This window comes from Camelus ferus, chromosome 7, assembly GCF_009834535.1.
Source record: "Camelus ferus isolate YT-003-E chromosome 7, BCGSAC_Cfer_1.0, whole genome shotgun sequence".
In the NCBI taxonomy this organism is placed as follows: Eukaryota; Metazoa; Chordata; class Mammalia; order Artiodactyla; family Camelidae; genus Camelus; species Camelus ferus.
In genome coordinates, this window is record NC_045702.1 from 74,376,727 (window position 1) to 74,398,977 (window position 22,251).

The 22,251-nt window shown below is 36.4% G+C and overlaps 1 protein-coding gene across 2 annotated transcripts in view; it reads right to left on the reverse strand.

Annotated features, from left to right (window-relative positions):
• The window catches only part of FBXL13 (F-box and leucine rich repeat protein 13), a 167,868-nt gene that overhangs the window by 27,523 nt on the left and 118,094 nt on the right, over positions 1-22,251 (reverse strand). For both annotated transcript variants that reach the window (XM_014556098.2, XM_032484161.1), the window contains 2 exons: positions 22,103-22,229; positions 3,051-3,134 (listed from right to left, as the gene is read on the reverse strand). In XM_014556098.2, coding sequence (XP_014411584.2) covers positions 3,051-3,134; positions 22,103-22,229 — 211 coding nt within the window. The remainder of the gene's footprint in view (positions 1-3,050; positions 3,135-22,102; positions 22,230-22,251) is intronic.

Genomic DNA, 22,251 nt, shown 5'->3' on the forward strand with positions numbered 1-22,251 from the left:
GAAGATCCCTAGTAAATTGAGGATAATATAAAAATCTCAACTTAATCACCTTAGTTCATTCTCTTCCCCCTGTTGTGTAAATCCAGATAAGGAATTATGAAATTGGCTTATGTGTCACTTTCTCCTCCCCCTTCTTTGTCTCCTCTCTTTTGGACCTTAATCTTTGGGCTGAAGGAGGGAAGGAGGAGAAGGAAACCACATGCCCAGAAGCATGAATCTTGGAAACTTGGAAGAGGTAAAAGCAGGTTAAAAGCATGCACACACACTCACTGCAAAAGCAGGGAGGAAAAAAGGATGATGAGAAAGGGAAAAAAATTTTTTTCATGAACTTGAATAATAATTAAATAATTCTGTATTTCCATGCTCCGGTATTCCCCCTCTTGTATTTTCTCTCTTAGATCACTGAAAACAAATACATGCTATTTTTTTTTTAGGTTTACCCTTTTTTAAAGCTATGCCACACTCAGCTGTATGACCACATAGCTAGCATATGGGTAAATGCTGTCATCTAAAATCTTAGAACATCTAAAAGTAGTATGGTTTTCAGGCTCCAAAGAGTTAAAATAAAAAGGCCTGGAACCCGTAGACTCAAATGGCAGAAAGCACTGGCTTCCTGATACTTAGCCTCAGACTTTGGTCAGCACTCTCTCATCCCAAGAAGCATTTTAAAATTAACAAGTGATGGGTATTAAAAGTCCATGTCATCACCATGGTAGGTTTCGATACTTCTGATTTGTAGTTATTGGTCACATGTAATTGATCACAGTATAAGGAATATAATCCAGCTTTAGAAATGTTAACACTAAACTGTTTAATTTTAATAACCTTTGTTCTGTCACCTTGTCAAAGACCCTTTGAAAGCCTGAGTAGATCCTATTCATGGATAAAGTTTTATGTAAATGCATGTTTAATCCTTAAATGAAGTGCAATAGGTAAATCATGGTTTAACCCTAAAGGAACATTTTGGCTTTTTCTCCTAGTAGGTTACATGCATCTAAATGTTTTGTAACCTCTTTTGTTGCCATAGAGTTATAATCTTGCCCTGTATACAACTTGATAGTCCTTCTGGGATCTTTGTTTTGAAAGATAGTGTTTGTTCTTTTTAACTCTTTATACAGTTGAACATATTACTAGGCAGATTTCTTAGGAACCTGTTAGAACCTTAGTAACCAGGGTCTGAAACAAGAAATTGATATTGCTTGACACTAATGCCTCTTAAAGGAGATTTCTTAGTGGCATTACATTTTCCCCTTGAGTACCATTACATTGTCCAGACACAATGAAATCCAGAAAAAATCGTTTGAAAATGTTTTCCCACTAAGTTATATTGCTAAACAGCTATTTAGAACAGAAGTTCTCCATTTCTACTCTTCATTTCCATAAAGCTAGATTAGTAAGATTAGTTTGCTGAGAAGGCATAGAATTTTGGACTAATCATTTAAACCCTCTGGGCCTTAGTTTCCTCACCCATTAAATTATGGAGTTGGTTTACATGGTTCTAAGGTTCCTTCAGCATCAGAATGCTAAAATTCTATGCTAAAGTCTAGAGCACCATCTGACCTGGCACTCTCTGTAGCCCACCACCATGTAATATTTTAACACTCTACTATTAGTCACATTAGAACTTCTTACAGAAACCATTTCAAATTCATGCAAGACAATTTAACTTCAAGTTTGCTCTGGTGGACTTTTCAGCTGTCATTTGCATTATCTTTCCATGTGTGAGATAAATCCTTTGATCTTATTATGAGTTTCTATTTTTAAAAATTTTTTTCCTAGTTTAGCCCCAGATACTTCGGGTTTTGAACTCGCAGGACACTTTTTGTTTGTTTGTTTGTTTGTTTGTTTACTTTTATTGACGTATAGTCAGTTTACAATGTTATGTCAATTTCTGGTGTACAGCATATTTCAGTGATATATACATACATATATTCATTTTCATATTTTTCACTATAGGTTACTATAAGATATTGAATGTCATTCACTGTGCTATACAGAAGAAACTTGTCGTTTATCTGTTTTATATATAATAGTTACTATCTACAAATCCTGAACTCCCAACTTATCCCTTCCCACCCCCTTGCCCCCAAGTCTGTTTCTTTTTTGTAAATAAGTTCACTTGTGTCTTTATCTTTTTTTTTTTTTGATTCCACATATAAGTGGTATCATATGGTATTTTTCTTTCTCTTTCTGGCTTTCTTCACTTAGAATGACAATTTCCAGGTCCATACACGTTGCTGCAAAAACTCTCAGGATACTATAAATGAAGTTTCCAATGCATTAAGCAGTTCCACATTCCTAGATTATTGGTTCCCTTTAAAAGTGTTTTCTTCCATTATTCTACTAGTAAGTAGCCAGATTTTGTCCTAGTTTGATACATGTATGACATATGATTTCCATTTTTCTTCTGTTAACTGCTGACTGAGATGCTTAATGTTGTGGTAAACATTACATGCGGCCTGCTCACAATAGCTACTTTATGACTTCCTGTATATCACTCAAGACCAGATCTAGGAAATTTACCTTTCTCATGAGTTCTTAAAGTACCATTTGAGCACATAATCATTTATCCTATCCAATTACTTGTCTCCTGCTTTCCATCCTGGTAAAGTATGCTGCCAACTATGTTTGAGTAACTTAAGCCTCTAATTGTTAAGTATCTGGTGTAATTTTTCAAACTCCCTCAATTTTTCACGGTTAGATTATATGACATTTCTATCTACAGAACACTCCCATTCCATGAGAAACCTTTTACCACACTGGAGTTCATCATTCTCCAAGTAAAATGTCTGCCTATCCCTATTTATCCTATGAGTATGACACTTGGACGGGAGAGAGTCACCTGGAAAAATGGGAAAGCAAATACTTTCAGTCACGTTACGCTGTGGAGATCTGACTAGAGGCAGGAGTTGATCTTGGCTCAACCAAGATCAGTGTGTTGTTTTCCCATCCGCTTCTTTTTTCTGTTGACCTACAGCATTTATTCAGTTTGTGCTTAATTTTCAGTCTTAATTCTTTAAAAAAAAAAAAAAAGACCTTAATTATATTACCTGAATTCCAACATCAGTGATTTTATCACACTCAGATAGAGAAAGTTCCTTTAATTTTCTGTGTCTGGAAAGTATCATCAAGCCCTAAAAATATTTAATATAAAGATTATTTGATGATTATAACTTAGTATGGAAGGTATATTTCCAATAAGATAACAACCATCTATGCAAATTTTAAAAACTTGACTCTGTCTCATATTTCTTTACACTTACCAAGCATAAAATCACTTTGATTAGGCAACATTAAATAAAATTTTGAGGTTGTCTCTAATGTTTTGCAAAAAGTGTTACAAATCCCAGAACCAGAAAACTTCCTATTTTACCTCCTGTTTCCAGGTAAACATTGTCTGAATCAATATAAAGAGATCTTAAAGACTTCTAAGCTTACAGCTTTATTTTGAAGACATTCATGAGGTTAATGAATCTGTTTTTCCATAAGTTCTTATTTATGCCTAAACTAAAAATCTGAAAATCTTTGGCTCATTTTATTATGTCTAATTGCTTAGAGAGAGAATAAACAGATCTTTATATAAAGGCCTATAGACATATGATCATTCATCATTAGCTCACTTCTTTTTTCAAGTTAAAAACTTTATCTCTATTTATTTTTAAAGAGCCAATTGTACTTTTAGGCCTTCAATTTTTTATGTGTGGTTTTGCTGGCCCATTTCTCAGTAGCTTCTACCTCAACTGACACAACACTCAGATTAGGAACTGACCAATATGCCTTACAGATGCCATCCTCCTGCTTTGCATTCAGGATGCGTTACTTGTATAATTCCGTAGGATATGCTTCCTAGACTATGTAGACAGGAGCAGTCTCTTCTCATTCTATGGCCCCAGAGTTGGCTAGCAGGGAAAATGCCAGAAATGGTATATGATTTCTCTTTTTTACATTTTATTTTCAGGACTGGTTTACATTTTATTGATCTTAAAAATCACATTTGTACTATAATTGAAAATGGGCCATGCCAATATCTTGTTTTTTCCACTGATGCATGTGTTAGGCCCTTTCATTTTTCAAAAACAAAACCTAGATCAAGGGGGAAAAGTGCCTGAAATTCTGCTTGATTAAAGCCACTGCTTAAACTGCAATTTCTAATTTCGTTTAACAGTTCTGTACACCACCCAAAAATGAAATCACTCCATTTATTCTTTTAATTTTATTGCAAATGTGGATTCTTTTGCTACAACACATTATGTTTCTGCCTTCTCAGTTCAAAACAAAGAATGAGCAAACCCTGTGAAGCCATCACATATGGTCTGGGTTCCAGATGTGGATGCTCTTTTCTTCAAGTTAGAAGAATTGGAAATTAGATTTTCCCCCAACAGAAACTAAGTTGTTTGAACAAAAAAATCAAGTAAGAAATGCATATTCTCTTTGCCCTATACCTGATGATAGCTAAATATGTTTTATTATTCTATGTGGAATTTGTCCTATGAAACTCTCTCTGAAGTTTTCACTTCTTTTTTTAACTTCTATGTAACCAAGTTAGAATTTTTTAAGATGAGCTGTAAATGAAGTACACTTGCTAAGTGTGACACTTAACAGCCTGTATTATCTTTACTACTTTATTTAAAATTATTAAAATGGAACACTAATATTAAAATGGAATGCCATGTTTCATCACTGTAATTGTTCATTAAAATGTATGGCCTCAAAATTTAATTAATTAAACATCATTAGCCATTAAGTAAATGCAAGTCAAAAACCACAATGAGATACTACTACACACATTCTACAATGGCTATAACTAAAAGGACAGATAATAACAAGCATTGGCAAGATGTGAAGAAATTAGAACCCTCATTCACTGCTGTTGAGAATGTAAAATGGTCCAGTTACTTTGGAATACTGGCAATTCTTAAAAAAATTAAACATAGAGTTCCCATATGATCCAACAATTCCACTCCTAGGTGCACAATTCAGTGTGTTTTAGTATATTGATAAGTTATACAACCATGACAATTTAATTCCAGAACATTTTCATCACTCCATCTCTTGGGTGGAAAAGAACGTTTCTCTTCCACCCAAGAGAAATGAAAATACATGTCGACCTAAAACACTTGTACTCAGATGTTCTAGCAGTGTTATTCATAATAGAAAAAAGTGAAACAACCCAAATGTCCACCAGCTGGTGAAAGCATAAATAAAATGTGTTATATTCATACAGTGAAATATCAGTTACCAACTAAAGAAGAAGAAGTATTGATGCGTGATACTATATAGATGAACACTAAAAACATTGTGCTGAGTAAAAGATGCTAGACCCAGAAGGCTGCATATTGTATGATTCCACTTATATGAAACGTCCAGACTAGGCAAGTATATATAAACAGGAAGTAGATTAGTGGTTGCCTAGGGAGATCCAAGGGTTGATAGTGACTGCTTATGGGAAGGAAGTTTCTTTTTGGAGTAATTAAAATGTTCTGAAATTAAATTGTGATGGTTGAACAACTCTATCAACATACTAAAAACCACTTAATTATATACTTTGGTGAGTTTTATAGTATGTGAATTATATCTCAACAAACATTTTTTTTAAATGGAATTGATCAATGTAATAATTATATAACTAAATACAAATAACTATTGCTACAGTGCCCTTCAGTCCAAAATGAATACAGGAATTGATCACTTTTCATCTATTTTTATTAGCAAGCTTCAGACCTAGATGGCCAATCTATTAGCAAGACAGCGACCAAGAGATGTCATGATGCTAATATGTCAGACAAGTCTAAGGCCCTGCTGCTGCAAGTAAACACAACTTTGTAACTGAACAGCAACAAATCTAAGCCAGCAGGAGGAAATGAGGCCTCCATTAAAAAATGCCTTGTGCTGTTTGTGGGAGACCAGCTTCTCTAATCAAGCCAAATAATACTATTCCAGTCAGAAAGATACATTTTTTAATGGCTTTTGACTGAGAAGTTTTTCAGATTAATAACTTACAGTATATCAACGCCAGCTGGGTAACATGTACTACTTGGTACCATAAGGCTTATAAATGCTCCCAATTAGAAGGTGTTTTCTGAAGCAAGTGATGGTTCCAGTATTTTACAGACTTTCGTTATACCTTAGAAAGTCTTACATCGCAGATCTGGGCGAAATTCATTCATTCCTAATTCATCATTCATTTGGTAAACATTTATTTAGCATGTATTATATTGATGAGGCTCTGGAATAGAAGCTGGAAGTGTAAAGGTCGATGAGGTGCAGTGTTTACTTTCAAGGAGCCCATAGTCTAGCAGTGAAGACAGACATGTACAATAGATTATTACAAGCCAGTGAAAAGTAAATACTATGCACAGTGGTAGAACCAGTGAGGGAAAATGAGGCTACTGTTTTGGGTTAGAGAAGGCTGCATGGAGGAGAGTTACGAGTGGAGAAGTGTAAATTGCTGAGAAGATATAGAGGGAAGGACATTCTAAGCTGAAGAAACAGAATGTGCAAAAGCACTAGGATATGAAACAGTATGTTACAGATAGGGAACTGTATAGCATGGCATGATTAGATTTAAATGGATTTTTAAAAAATTATCTTAAGAGTTGGCCTAGAATTTCTCTTAAGGGAAAAACTGTGAGGTTTGGTTTGGTTTGGTTTGGTTTGGTTTGGTTTAATAACTTGTTGAGTGCTTGGGGTAAAAGCCCTGGAGGTTAGTTGTGTCAAGGTTTTATTTCTGAGAGGGATGGAAAGAGGAGAATGGAAAGACAAGACAAAAATAAGAAGGAAAGAGGACCCAACATGGTGGAGTAACTGGGCCTCAGTGGGGCAAAGGGCAAGTGGCTACTTAACTTTTCAGGGAACTTGTAGCATCATGAAAATGTAAATCTCCTTCATCTCCTTTGAAAGTCAACCAAATTCATGAATGTTTTACAGGAAAGGTTTATTTTCTCAAAATTCAAAAGGAGCTAAACTTTGTAATCAGATAACACAAAGGAAAGCAGATAGCCTCCTGAAGTCACTAGCATTGCAGGATGTGTGAAAATGCAAGACCTTAGGAATTCTTAGAAATTCTGGGGAGTACTTCGCTCCTTCATAGGCCACGGATTTGAGGGGCCTGGATCTTAGGGGCCCAGGAGTCCCTAGTGGAAAATTGGCTTATATTATAGCTCTGGTATCAGGTCCACTGAAGGGAGTATTAAGACTTAAGACTCAAAAGGAAGCAGGCACCAAGTCATGACAGCCTTGTACATTATTCTAAGGAATTTGGACTTTATCCTATGCAACAGAGCTATACAAAACTTTTCTTCTCTACTGAATAAGTGACAATAATGCAAAAAAGAATGAGGATGTGTTTCAAGAGAGGTATATGGACCACAGAGCAGGGAGTGACGGCTTTCAGTTGGAAAGAAGAGGCGGCAGTCTGGGAGAGACTTTCATGGAGGAAGAAGAATTTGAATTAAGCCTTCAAAACTGAGTAATTATCACTGGGGTTCATGTATCTTTTTGAATTAGAGTTTTCTTTAGATATATGCCCAAGAATGAGATGGCTGGATCATACAGTAACTCTATTTTTAGTTTTTAAAGAAATCCCTATATGTGGCTGCACCAAATTACATTCCCACCAACAGTATAGAAGGGTTCCTTTTTCTCTACATGCTCTCCAGCATTTATCATTTGTGGACTTTTTAATGATGGCCATTTTGACTGGTGTGAGGGGATACCTCATTGTAGTTTTTATTTTCATTTCTCTGATAATTAGGGATATTGAGTATCTTTTCATTTGCCTATTGGCCATCTGTATGTCTTTGGAGAGATATCTGTTTAGGTCTTCTGCCTATTCATAAAAGCAACCTAAATGTCCATCGACAGATGATTGGATAAAGAAGTGTATATATATATACACACACATACCTATATATAACATATATATATATATACCACCACACACACAATTGAATACTACTCAGCCATAAAAAAGAATGAAATAATACCATTTGCAGCAACATGGAAGGACCTAGAGATTATCATACTAAGTCAGTCAGATAGAGAAAGACAAGTATCATATGATATCACTTATATGTGGAATCTAAAAAAAAAGATGACACAAATGAACTTATTTCCAAAACGCAGGCTCACAGACATAGAAAACAAACTTAAGATTATCAAAGGGCAGGAGGGGTGAATTAGGAGTTTGGGATTAGCAGGCTCAAACTATACAATATAGATAAACAACAAGATCCTACTGTATAGCACAGGGGACTATATTCAATAACTTGTAATAACCTATAATAAAAAAGAATATATATATATATATATATCTATGACTGAATCACTATTGCTGTACACCAGAAACTAACACATTATAAATCAACTATACTGCAATAAAACTTTTAAAATTTTTTAAAAGAAAAAAGAAAAAAAAAAACTAAGGCTTCAACAAGTGAAAGAATATGAAGCAGCCTGAGGAAGCAGCGTGAACAAAGACTTCATTTGGAGAGTATGAGTTGTTTGGCAAGTGGTTCAGTTAGGGGTCACTGGAAATAGTGAACACTACACAATGCCAGGAACACGTACATGTACACCAGACAGTTAGGAGGAGACAATTTCTTTGAAAACTATTCTTTTTCCCCAGAATTTTACATCTGGAATTGCTTAGCTATGTAGATAGATATCAGCAATGAACTAACTAGTTATCAAATGTTGGACTGACGTGGGGGTGTGTGTTTGTACTTACTTACTATATGGCTGAGTCATCCTACTCCAGGCTTAGACTATCACCAACTTAAACATAAAACATACCTCCCCCAACTCTTTATTTTGAAAATATTCAGGTCTACAGATAGGTTCAAAGAATGATAAATGAATACTTAACATACCCTTTACCTAAATTCACCAGTTATAAACATTTTTTTCACTTTTTGCTTAATTGCTATGATAGCTTAACTAATATTTATGTATGAATATAGTTTTAAAAATATATAAAATATATAGCATAGATTTTTAATTCATATATATAGTGTGAACCATTTGAAAATAAGTTTCAGATATCATGATGCATTACCTCTAAATATTCTATGTGTATCTCCTTAGGAATAAGGACAGTGTAACTTTATAGTATTGTGATACTATATACTATTATGTATATATAGTAGGATACCTAAGATGAACAGTAATACCATACTACATAATAAAGAGACAATATTCACATTTGCTTTTTATCCAGGACCCAGAGTTCACGTATTACATTTGGGTGTCATGTCTCTTTAGCCTCTTTTTTTTCTTTAGATTTTGTCTTTAAAGACATTGACTGTTTTAAAGATCCCAGGCCAGCTATCATATAAAATGTCCCACTTTGGAATTTGTCTGATTGTTCCCAGATTAGGTTCGAGGTATACATTGTTTTGCAAAACTAGTAATTCGGTGCTGTTGCATCACATCAGGAGACACATATGTCAGGTTGCCCCACTGTTGTTGCTGCTGCTAAGTCACTTAATTTGGGTGGTAACTACTGGATCTCTTCATTAGCATTATATTTTTTCCTTTTTATTTAGTAAATAACCTGTGGTGTGATTCTTTGAGACCACATGAATTTCCCAACAACCCTTAAGTCAATGGTTTTAGCATTAATTGGTGATCCTTGCCTAAATCAGTTATTTCGTTGGGAGTTGTGAAGTGCTGGTTTTCTAATTTTATCCTTCCTTCTACATTATTAGCCAGTATTCACTCAAACTTTTTTTTTCATTACCCTTTCGTTTATTCCTTGCTGAATATTTTGGGAGGTACTTTGAATAAAAGATTATTTTAGACATAACTAACTATCCCAATTAATTTTTTGTGTGTTCCCCATTAACAAAAGATGTTTTGTGTCAATTATATCTCAATAAGATAGGTAATCTTTTTATTGAGATGTAATTGACATAAAACATTATATTAGTTTCAGCTGTACAACATAATTCTTCAATATTTGTATATATTGTGAAATGATCTCCACAGTAAGTCTAGTTAGCGTCCGTCACCGTACATAGCTAAAATTTTTCTTTCGTGTCATGAGAACTTCTAACATTTACTCTCTTAGCAACTTTCAGATATACGTTAACTGTAGTCACCATTACATCCCATGACTTCTCTATTTAAGAACTGAAAGTTTCTACCTTTTGGCCTCTTTTACCCATTTTGCCCACCTTCCTGCCTGTGCTAACTACCAATTTGTTCTCTGTATCTATGAGGGTTTGTTTGTTTGTTTGTTTGTATTCCACATGTAAGTGAGATCATACAGTATTTGTCTTTCTAAGTCTGACTTATGTCACGTAGCATAGTGCCCTCAAAGGTCCATCCTTGTTGTTCAAATGGCAAGATTTCCTTCTTTTTATAGTAATATTCTACTGTGTGTATATGTATATATACATATATGCCACATCTTTTTTATCCAGTCATCCATCAGCGGACACTTAGGTTGTTTTCATGTCTTGGCTATTGTAAATAATGCTGCAGTAAACAGGGGGTACATATATCTTTTTGAATTAATGTTTTTTTTTCCTTTGGGTAATACCCAGAAATGAAATTGCTAGATCATATGATAGTTCTCTTTATCATTTTTTGAGGAATTGCCATAATGTTTTCCATAGTGGCTGCACCAATTTATATTCCCACCAAACATGCACAAGGGCTCCCCTTTCTCCACATCCTCACCATAACTTGTTATTTCTTGCCTGTTTGATAATAATGATTCTAACAGGTAGCAATCTTTCATTTTCCCAGATTCCTGTTGAGCACATTTACAAAATGGAGTTACTGTTTTGCTTGATGTAGTTTTGTTTTTAACCCATTATAAGACTGAACATTTGGTCATAATTAAAAAATGAACCATATTTTGTATTTGAAACTGAAGTGGATGAAACCTTATTAAACAGCTTAACAATTTGAAAGTAAGATTTAGTCTTTAAAACTTGCACATGGCTTTTCTTCTGAAAGACTGCTTTTAGAAAAAGTCTGAAAAGATGGTCTAGGCATTATGGAATATTAACATTAAAATAAAATGTAATGTAATTTATATGACAGCCACGTTGCTACAAATCATCCTTGTTTATTATAGTATGTTTCAGTCTGGAAACTGTCAGTGCTTTAATACAGGCACACCAGAATAGTAAATAAGCATAAATAAACTTTATAATCTGTTCTACATATGATTAAAGAAACAGTCTCTTGAAAAAAATCTGAATAAAATTACATAAGATTGCACAATTTGTCCAACTTTTACTACATTTTTTTCTTTTTCTTAAATCCTCTTTATAAGCACTAGCTTGTAGGCTTTCAAGATTAAAACACTAAAACAAACCTCTCTTCCATAGTCATGAGATAGACCGTTGAAAAGGTATGGAGAAATATGAAAATATGATAAATGATTAACAACTACATAATTATAAGGAGTTTATACAAACTGACAGAAATATTGATACCCTAATATATAAATGAGTAAAGAATCTAAACAGAAGATTCACATAAGAAGAAATATAATTATGATGGTAATGATTAAATTATTAATATTATTCATATTAAATCTTTTTATATATCAACAAAGAATTATATAAAATATTAACACCATGCATAATTCCTTTACACAGAAAACCAATACGTGAGTCCATTATTAAATCTTTTTGTATATCAACAAAGAATAATATACTATTAATGCTGTGTATATCTCCTTTATAAGAGCCACAACAGTTCTGGGGAGTTTACTGTCTGTTCCAAACAAGCTGTAACAGCACAAAAGCACCAATGTTCAAACAAAATATTAAGCTTTGAATGTTACTATGTGTAAGTATATACATATATGAACAATTTTCTTTTATAGAAATTGGTAGATACTTCTCTATCTTCATGTTACTTGGTCCATCTGCAAAGTCTAACCCTGCTGACAATCTACTGCTTTTTGAAACACCACCTCCCTTGGTTCCCATGACATAACTGTTTCCACACCTACTGCTTTGGATGTTCATTTTTAGTTTCCTTTGTGAGTTTATCTCCCAAATCCACCCAGTAAGTGTCAGTGTTCCCTGGAGCTTTGAACTTGATCTCTCATCTCTTTCGCCTCCTCAACCATCTCTACGTCTAACCCAGATCTCTCTCCTGAGCTCCAGATCTTGTCTTCTAATAGTTAATTAGAGCACCTGAATGTGCCATAAGCACCTCAACCTCAGCACTGTTATTTTCAAAGGACTAGTAATCAACCTGGAAACCACAGATTTTAATGGGTTCTTCACACTCTTTCTGCTAGCTTCAGCAAGTCTGGTTAAACTTGAATGGCTCATGATCAACTTTTCTTTGATTTAGTTAAATACATTGGTCCTTCCTCTGCATTTTGCAGCTTTTAGAATCCTCTTCATAGGGTCTAAATTTCTCTAGCTGGGAAATCTATAAGTATAATCTACCATTTAGGATATTTAATATTTGAATGCAGGATATTAGAAAACACATTCTATGAAATAAGATGGAATGGGGTACCCAAGAGTCTAGGTTGACTGAAAACTCTGATGTAATTATTGGGGTGTGTAGATCATGAGAAATCTAAAAAGAACAAAAGGTCCCTGACAGTAAACATAAGACAGCTTCTTTCTTGCTGCTTTTTTGAGGATAAAATGGATATAAGTTGTTGTGATAGATGGGATAGAATTGGAGGGAGGCTGTTGAAAATCCTTTGTGTAAATTTTCTGCTTTCAGTAATGCTTGAATTGCAGTTTACCTAATCCCTATGATTCCTTGCCAGCCATACTGAGAAACAAGCAACCAAGAAAAGGCGAAGATTCTGGAAGTCAAATGGGTGTCTGTCTGCTTTTTGTCACCCAGGACCAAATGGGTAGTCTGGAGAGATGTGTCCTGGTACTTGAATGAAACATGTTGAAATGGAATTCAGCATCTTATCTCCAAGTCCTGATCCCTCTCTTAGATTCTTTTTGTGGTTACAGGTACCATCATGTCCACAACTGACCGAGTAAAAAACCTGGGTATTACCTATAACTCCTCCTCTCCCCGCTGCTCCCCATATCCAGCCAATCAGTCACCAAGCCTTACCTATACTACTCCTAAATATCTCTCATACATGCCTGTTCTGCCACCACGATCAAAACCTCATTATTTGTAGCTGTCATTGCAATAGCTCTCCCATTCTAAATAGAGCTTCCTTACTGTTATGTTTCTATACACAAATCTATTTCAGTCCTACTACTCAGAGTTCTTCACTGGCTCCCACTGCATGTAGCACATAGTCTGAATCACTTTGTGAGGCACCCAAGACTATTCACTCTCTGCCCCCCACCTCTTTCTCCAGCCTCATCTTCAGCCACATCCTCTGAATTCTCAATGCTCTAGCAATACAAAGTCACCTGTGGATTCCCCAACAGTAATCCTCTTTCATGTCTCCATGCCTTCCCCCTGCTTCTTCCTTCACTGAGAGTGCCCTTCTCTTCTTTACCTCTCAAGCACCTACTCAAGCTCTCACCTGCACCTCAAAAGCTGACAAGCGTCTCCTGACTCTTCCACAGAGACAACAGAGACAAAAGCTCTCACTTTCCAACTCATCTGTGCTGCCAAGATGCAGTGCAGGGCACACATCACCATATCAGTATATATATCTCATTGTGTCATAGTTCTAGTAAATTATTGCTAAGATATATTGAGTATTTACCATATGCCAGAAACATACGTTAAATAGTTTACAAATCCTCACAACACTATGAGGAAAGGTATATTAAAATCACTGTTTTAAAGAGAGGGGAATGGAGGCACACAGAGGTTAAATAACTTGCCTGAGCCCTCATTGTGTAGTCACGCCAGCAAGGATGTGAAGCCACACCCTGAACTCATGCTCTTAGTAACTGTTAGCCATGTAGTGTGGTTACTCTCATTGTTGTTTAGCGACTAGGCTGTACCTTGAGACCAGGGCTGTGTCTGTAAATTGAGTATTCCCAGAACCTCGCATAGCATTTGACACACAGCTACAATGAATAAGTACTTGTAAATGAATGAGTAGTCTACTTATAAAATTATCTGCTTTTATAGACCCAGTTGTCTCTTATCTTGCTGGCATACTCTCAGAATTTTTGGATGGAATCTATTTCCCTTTGTAATTGTATGAATAAGTCTTTCCATTTAATACGTTTCTTTCTGAAAGATTCGCTCTGTTTGATGCTGCCTACCACATTCTTTTAAAAAGAAAGAACAAAACTTTTACTTCGAAATATGTTTTATCTCAATTTACACATCCTCTTTCTAAAATCACTGATAAAGCTATCTTGTACAATGTCCAGTAAAATGTATCTTAACCTCACAAGTAGTCTTCCCTCTTATACTCTGGTTAGCAATTGTAATTTTATAAAAATAATTCAACTTTTCTCCTCAATTATTTTTATTTATTTCTACCTTCTCGATTGTTAGTATGAATTTTCTAATCATATTTCTTTTAAAATATATCAACCTTTCCAACCTAATGTACTGACCTACAAGTCTGAAGGAAAGCAGGCTTTAGTCACTTACACAGAAACAGGTCCTCTGGAGGAAAGGAAAATAAGTGTATCTGTTACCTGGAAATAAAGGGACTGCTTGCCTCCAGGATGATGGAGGTTACATCACCAAAGATTACCCTTAAGGGAAGTGATAATCTTAAGTTGGTCACTTTTTTTGCAAAGTTTTTTAGTAGGCATTTTGTTGGAAACAGGAGATGATTGACTGTAACCTCTATGAGGAAAACCACTATTGCTAGTGATGGGACCAGCAGATTCATATAAGGCTGAGAAGAAGGGCTTGGAGTGGGCTAAGGAGAGGTCCAGCTCCATATGAAAAAGTACAATAGGGCAGACTTCTTATTATGTGTTTTTTGAAAATCAAGGCAAATCCATTTGTCTCTGAGTTACTGTGCTTCCTTTTAACTCCCATTCTTTCTGCTTCTTAAATCCCAAGTGATTTCACGTGCTTCCTGCTTTAGAGGTTTTGCTGCACTGAACCTTAGGCTTTATGTGTGTGTGTGTGTGTGTGTGTGTGTGTGTGTGTGTGTGTGTATGTGTGTGTGTTCCATGCAGATGGGTGGTCTCTTGAAAGCATATCATCAGATTAAGACAAGCAGCTGTAAGCACTCCCACTCCAGCTCAGAACATAGCTCAGATAATGTGGAATTTTTTAAAGTCTTAAGTGTTTTGTTAAAAGAAAGAAATGATACCAGATCCATTTATTCCTATACTCACTGCTCCACTGATCAAGTATTTTACATGCCTCTTATGTACTAGGCATTATTCTGGGCATCTCAAAGGTGGCATGATCCAGCCTCTGCCTTCAGGAAACTTACAATGTTGTAAGGAGACAGGCATGAAAAAAATACTAAAATATATTGAGCTGATTACTTTATTGGAGGCGATATAAAGTACAGTGGAAACACAGGGTGGGGAGATCATAAGCCTGCCCAGGAATTCCAGGAGAGCTTCACACAGCTGAAACTTGAGAGATAAGCAAGAATTTTCTAGGCGGACAAGAAGAAAGGGTATTTCAGGGGAATAACTTGCAGAGATGTGTAGGCAAGGAAAGCATGACATGTTTGAAATGCTGTTGGAGAGTCAATTCTGTGTCTATGGAGCTAAAGGTGAAAGCTGGGAATCAGCTGGAAGTGAGGCTGCAGAGGTAGGCAGGGACCATATCAGGAAGAGCTTGGTCCTCCACACTAGACTGTTTAGACCTTACACTGTAAGCCATGTGAAACTCCTGAAGAAGTCTGAGCAAGGAAGTGATAGGCTCAGATTCACACAGTGGAAGATCACACCGCAGCAGAGTGGAGAATAGATTTGAGGACAGGTATACTTAAGGCATGAGAGGTTCATAAGGAGAAATCGTGCTTGAACTATGACTGTGGTAGCAGGATGGAGAGGAGGCAGGGGAACAGATATAAGACATATTTAGACTACACCAGTTATTGTTAAAGTTCTCACACTGGCTTCTTTATACTCTAGTATATTATTTAGTCATAGAGGGTTTTTTTTTTTGGCTAAAAGTATCTGAAACTAAATGACCTTATATAAAATTAAAATTAACATGGAAACCACATGCCAATATTCAGTTAGGATTATTGTTTGTTTGTTTGTTTTGAAATTCAATTTGAAAATGATTTGGGTGCTACCAAAAATTTAAGAGCCATTATTACTGTGAGGCCATCTAGATGTATAACACCCCTCTTAGGAATTATGCTGTAATGTGGAGATAAGATACAGTATATTAGGAACTAAAGTATCCTTTCTTATTTAGAGAAACGTCTAGAGACATTCTCACCATGCGATTTATGTTTTCTTAAAGAAAGGATGCTTCAGTAAAATAACACCCTATTGATACTGCCTTAAAATGACTTAGATTGAGAGTATGATTTTTCTGATAATTATGGATATGTGAACAATGTTTATTATAGATAAAATTACATCCAGAATATCTTAAAAGACACTATTAGCTTATATCAAGATGCTATAGCTATTTTTTAGGATCATCAGTGATTACGTGCTCAGCATGTGTCTACCTAAGCACAAGAATGGAAGGAGGAGCATCCCAGGCAGGTCCCATCCAAATACGTATACATGTTTATACAGCATGTATAAAGGCCCTGAGGTAGGAGAGAATTTGGCTTGTCTGAGGAGCTAAAAAGTGGCAGCAGGGCTGGAGGAAAGGAAATGAGAGGAACAGGGACATGAAATGATATTGGAGGGGTAGGCAGGGATCTGCTTAATAAATGTTAAATGTTCTTTCAAATTTTGGTCTTTTTCTGATTTTATTTCTACTTTATTAGACTCCGTTGGTTATTCCCTCAACATTACACATGTAACTACACTTACCTGGTTCTCTTACAACCTTTTTCAGCTTCTATCTTTAGTCTCTTTCATGGATTCATCTTCTTCCCACTCTTTAAATAATGGTGTTCTGTTGTGTTCTTCCTAGGTACACATTTCTCCTTACTCCCCACACTGTCTCTGTGGTTCTTGGCCACAGTTACACCTCCATGTGCATGACTTCTATGTCTGAATCTTCAGGATCTCTCTCTGAAGCCTTTGGCCTGAATATCCCACACAGTCTGATTCAGTCTAATAAAACTGAAATCACCTTTCCCTCAAATCTGTTACTTTTCTTACATTACCTAACTGTTTTGGGGTTGGACCTCCATCCACCCAAAGTCAGATTTTTTGGAATCATTCTTATCCTCCCTCCCCCCACCCCCAGGCCCTTATCTTCTACATCTAATCAGTCATCAAGTTCTTTCAGTTTTATCTCCTGAGTAGTCTTGAATATGTTCTTTCCATGCTACTTCTGGCCTCTGACCTAGTTCAAGAAGTCTTCATCTCTTTTCTTTAACAACTAAAATAACTGTCGCTGGTCTCCCCTCCAATCTGTGCCCCAGAGAACAACCCAAATAATTAAAAATGGGAGGCTGACTATGACTGTGACTCCCCTTCTAAGTGCTACTTCCTCATCCATTGATTCAAGCCCAGGCTCCTTGAGATAGCTTAATACTCCTTCAGTGACATCTCCTTTTCACAGTACATTCCAGGTAGTACTAAGCTCCATAAAGTTCCTTGAACAAGCATGAACTTGTGTGCTTCTGTGTTGGACAGGCTGAGTTAATAGATCCTTTTCTCTGCTTCCTCTCTCACTCCCGCTACACTGTATTTAATTAGCCATACTTACCCTTCTAAATTGTGCTGTAGGGGACAGATCTTATTTCTATTTGATAGTCCTAGAGCTCAGCATTTGTTCCTTCATTCAGTCGGTATTTATCAAGTATCTACTACCCCTAGAGTTCTGGGAAAACAACAGTGAACCAAACAAAGTCTCCATCCTCAGAGATCTCACATTCCAGTGAGGGGACTCCAGGAGATTGCCTACAAAATAGGCACTCGGGATCTGGTACTCATAGTGAAAATTTCTGAAAATCAGACAAATGAAAGAGACTTCTTAAACCACCATCTAAGCACACTGTCTGGAACATTGCTCTGACTCATTTTTCCTCTAAACAACAAGTATGGCGGTGACTAAGATTGAACTGCCCTAACTGTGGATCCTGTGGTATTCAGTAAATGGTAATTCTCCTAACCAGTGGAAACATTTTCGCATATACGTGGAGATATAACCTTATACTCAACTAATCCTCTGAGGTAAGAAGGGAATGAATAACATCCCATTGAATTAGATATTAACAAAAAGTTACAGAAAATTAAAGATTTTAAAAGATACTTTAAAATACCATCACATTAGTAAGCTATTTCCTTCACTTATAAACCCTGTCCTTTTCATATTAGAAGAGGAAAATTGACGTATTTCTTTTTTCTGTAAAATATGCTTATTAACTTCCTAAACAACTTCTATTCATGGGTGATGTAATACATTAGCATTAGCCATTCCAATACAATACATTCCATTTAAATTAGCTGTCTCAATTAAACATCCTTCTTGATTTATAAATATCTATAGTTTTGCTTTTGCTGATTAACTTCTTCCTAAGTATCCATGATTTTCATAACACAATGCCCCGTCACCCACTGCAACCCTAAAGAGCTCTTCTACCTCTGAGGAGTGAATTTCAACGATTTTCTTTCTTATTTCCAGAGCTCTTCTATATCTCTGTAAAGCTGCCTTGCAAATGACTCAAAGTAACATGCCTGTTTTCCCCACCTGTAGCAAACCTGCTCCTCCCACAGGAGAAGGGGCACAGCTCAGTAAGGGACACCACCATTTATACAGATGCTCAAGCCAAAAATCTGGCATTGTCCTTGATTCCCTCCCTCTTTTCCTGACCCCTATACTCAGTCTATCTCTAGCTCCTGTTGATTCTTTCTCCTAAATGTCTCTCAAATCTGCTGCTCCAGCCCTAGTACCGTCTCCCTGGTTTTAGACCAAATACATACCCTCATAACTTTTCATCTGGATTACTGCTTTATAAGTGGTCACTAGTACATCTGTTATTCCCATGTTCTATCCAGCACATAGAGCGATCTTTTCAAAATGTCAGTCTGACTATTTTACTGTCTAACTGACAGTGCTGATGAACTTCCATTGCCAACAAGGCAGAGAACAAATTCCTCACTGTGGCTTCTGGGCCCCTCACTAACTGGCCCCTGGCTACCTCTCAATCATCTCTACCACTCTCCTCACAATCAAACCATATGCAAATGTGCAGATTGCCTTGATGCCTACCATACTTTTCAACCTCTTCTCCTTTGTGCAAGCTGTTTCTTTGGCCCACCACATACCCTCTTCTCCTTCTCTTGAAAAAGCAGGTCTTCTCTGACTCTCTGAGCCAGGTGAAGTTTCCCTTCTGTTTGTTCCCCACACCCATCACACTTTGCAACCACTTGTCCCACACCTGTCTTCCACTAGAATGTGACAGCTAGGAGGAGAGGCCTTATTTATTCATTCCACTATCCCTATCACCAAGCACGATGTAATCAGAATAAATATTTGTTAACTAAATAAGTAGTTAAACTTATTATTGAAAAGAATTGAGACTTAACTAATTATGAGAAAACAGTATTTTTTTCCAACATGCATAACTGGTCACATTTGATTTCTGGTAAATATCTGTAACATTCCAAAGTTTAAATCCTGAATATTCAGTCTGTCGTCATATTTGCACTTCATCAGACCTATAATCAGGCTGGTGTTTAGCTGCCCAAGTTGACATCTGGGCTGACTCATTTTAATTTGACTGTTTGAGGTTAACTTCCACAGCTGTTGTAGCACTGGACTGTCAATCATTTGGCTTTTAGGTCAAAATTTAACTGACTTGGATAAAGAAAGCAACCTTCAGAAGACTTATTTTCCAGTCTTTTAGCAGAAAACAACCTTTCTTTCTTCTCCTTAGGTGTTCATTTGTAGCTCTCTCAGGTTGTATATATTCTTTTTTAAAATGTGTTTTTACTGAAGTAGAGTCAGTTATATATTCGTTTTCATATTCTTTTTTCACTGTAGGTTACTATAAGGTGTTGAATATAGTTCCCTGTGCTATACAGTATGAACTTGTTTAGGTTGTATATATTCTTTATAAGAAAGTAAAAACGGTGAATGGGACTTGGCTGTATTCCTAAGCCTCTAACTTGTCCTCATTTGATAAAGCTTTTAATATATGGTCTTTGAAAATAAAAACTGAGTTTTTCCCAAATGCTAAAACCTAGGGTCGAGCATGTAAGCCTCATTTCATTGATTCAACAAATGTTCACCAGATATGTCAGGCTTGTGATGACTACTGTGGTGGAATTATATTTTGATGTGTTTTATAATGTGCTTTGATCCTTGTTACCCTATGACCCTTCAGACAACAGCTGGGCATTCTACTTGTATGTGTCAGGGAAGGGTTTTTACAGAACAACACAGGAGAAAAACATCCTAGACTTGTAAGCTTAAAATTCTAAACCCTGAAAGACTTGGAGCATGACATTTTTAAAAGCCATGTAATCAGTTGGAACACTTTTTCCTCCCCTAGATTAGATAAAGAATCTATGCCAAGAGAAAAGACAGGAACAAAGAAGAGAAGAGGGGAGAGGAGCAGAGAGGGAAGGAGAAGAGAAGAAGAGAGGAGAGGAAGAGGGAAGAAAGGAGGGGAGACGGTGGGGAAGAGGAGGGGACGGGAGAGCCAGAGAGAAGCAAAAGAATGAGATGCCGGGATACGGGGTCCTATTCCAGGGCTCCCTGGACTCTACTTAGAGAGAAAACTGGAACCTCCTGATAGGTTTGGGGATGTAAGAGTGCCTGAGAGCTTGTTCTGCCTTTCCCTGGTGGTTGTGAAAAGCAACAAGGCATCAGAGTTTTCCTTTGCTCATCATTGTATCATCTAAGATCTAATGAGGAAAGTAAAAACAGCTCTGTTTAAAACTGAAGAAATTTAATTATGGAAGAATTGACTACATAAGTGTTAGAGAACTAAGGAGCCAAATGGAATAATGACACAGTCTAGAGATTAGCAGCAGCAGGAAGCCCCTGCTGACAAAAGACGACATTGAGAAGACCAGACTTGAATCCACCATGATAAGTGTACATGTAACTGCCCCTGACTCCTCACTCTCATACTATACTTAGATGACACTCCAAGGAAGGGGAGAGGAGACCACCTAGCAGGATGGAGGCTGAATCTAAATTCACTCCTAGATAAATAAATGAAAGAACCTAGGTAAATGAACAGTTTTCTTTATCTAAAAGAGCCCACTGAATGTGTGAGGAAGGATGGACATTTAACATGGATATCAGTAATGTGGTGAGAACAGAGAGAAAAGGGTCATGTTAAAGGATGCACTGGGGCTGGAGATGCACACAGAGAAGTCCCTGTACTTGCTTGTAAGGTAGGACTTCTCAGAGAAGACCTCAAAGATGGGTGATATTTGATGAGCTTGAAGGATGAATAGGGGTTTAGCAAGCAGATGGAGGAGAGATGCTCACCTCTGTCAACTTATATCCCTCCCAGGGCTCTGATTTTCCAGGGAAGCCTTTATATTCCTTATCTAACCTCAGTCTTTTAAGTCTTTCAGAAACATGATAAATCTCTGGATTTATGTTCATTTTGATTTGTAAATGGGGCAGTGCTGGAGTGATAGGATGGAGTGTGACGTGAGTTTCAACTCTGATGAATAGCAGCAGCAACTTGCAGGAAATGAGTTTCTTAAAATGTATCCTTTTGTAGATTTAAAGAGACCATTTCTAGACCAGCTTTGAACTAAAAACATAGCTCTCAAGGCACTCAGATAGTTTTATAGAATGTGCAGTCCACAAGAAAAATATACTTAAGCCATCTAAAACATACCTCCACAAGTGTCTGTAGTTGAAATGTCTATAGTTGAAACAAATTTCAGGTCTATCATGTAGTACTCTAATCTGTCAGAACTTCCTCAAAATGTTGTATTTTGCAGTTTTTTAAAACAGAGAAACAAAACCATTGATTTACAAATAACCTATCTATCACTATTCCAGAAATAATATTCCCAAACTTGCCCTTTATAATCTAATAATTAAAAAAAATTGTTTTCTCCATTGTTAACAAAGTAGGAAATGATTATATTACAGAAAATAACAGAAGTCATTGTACTGTTTGAACTTTTTTTTTTACCTCATTAGTGATGTCTGTTCCAGAGAGATCTACTGATACCAAAGAAAAGATGTTTACGATATGTTCAACTCCTAGGTCAGTCAGATGTTCACAGTTTCGTAAACTCAGGTAGTTCAAATTGGAGCAGCTGAAAGAAAGTAGCATGGAGA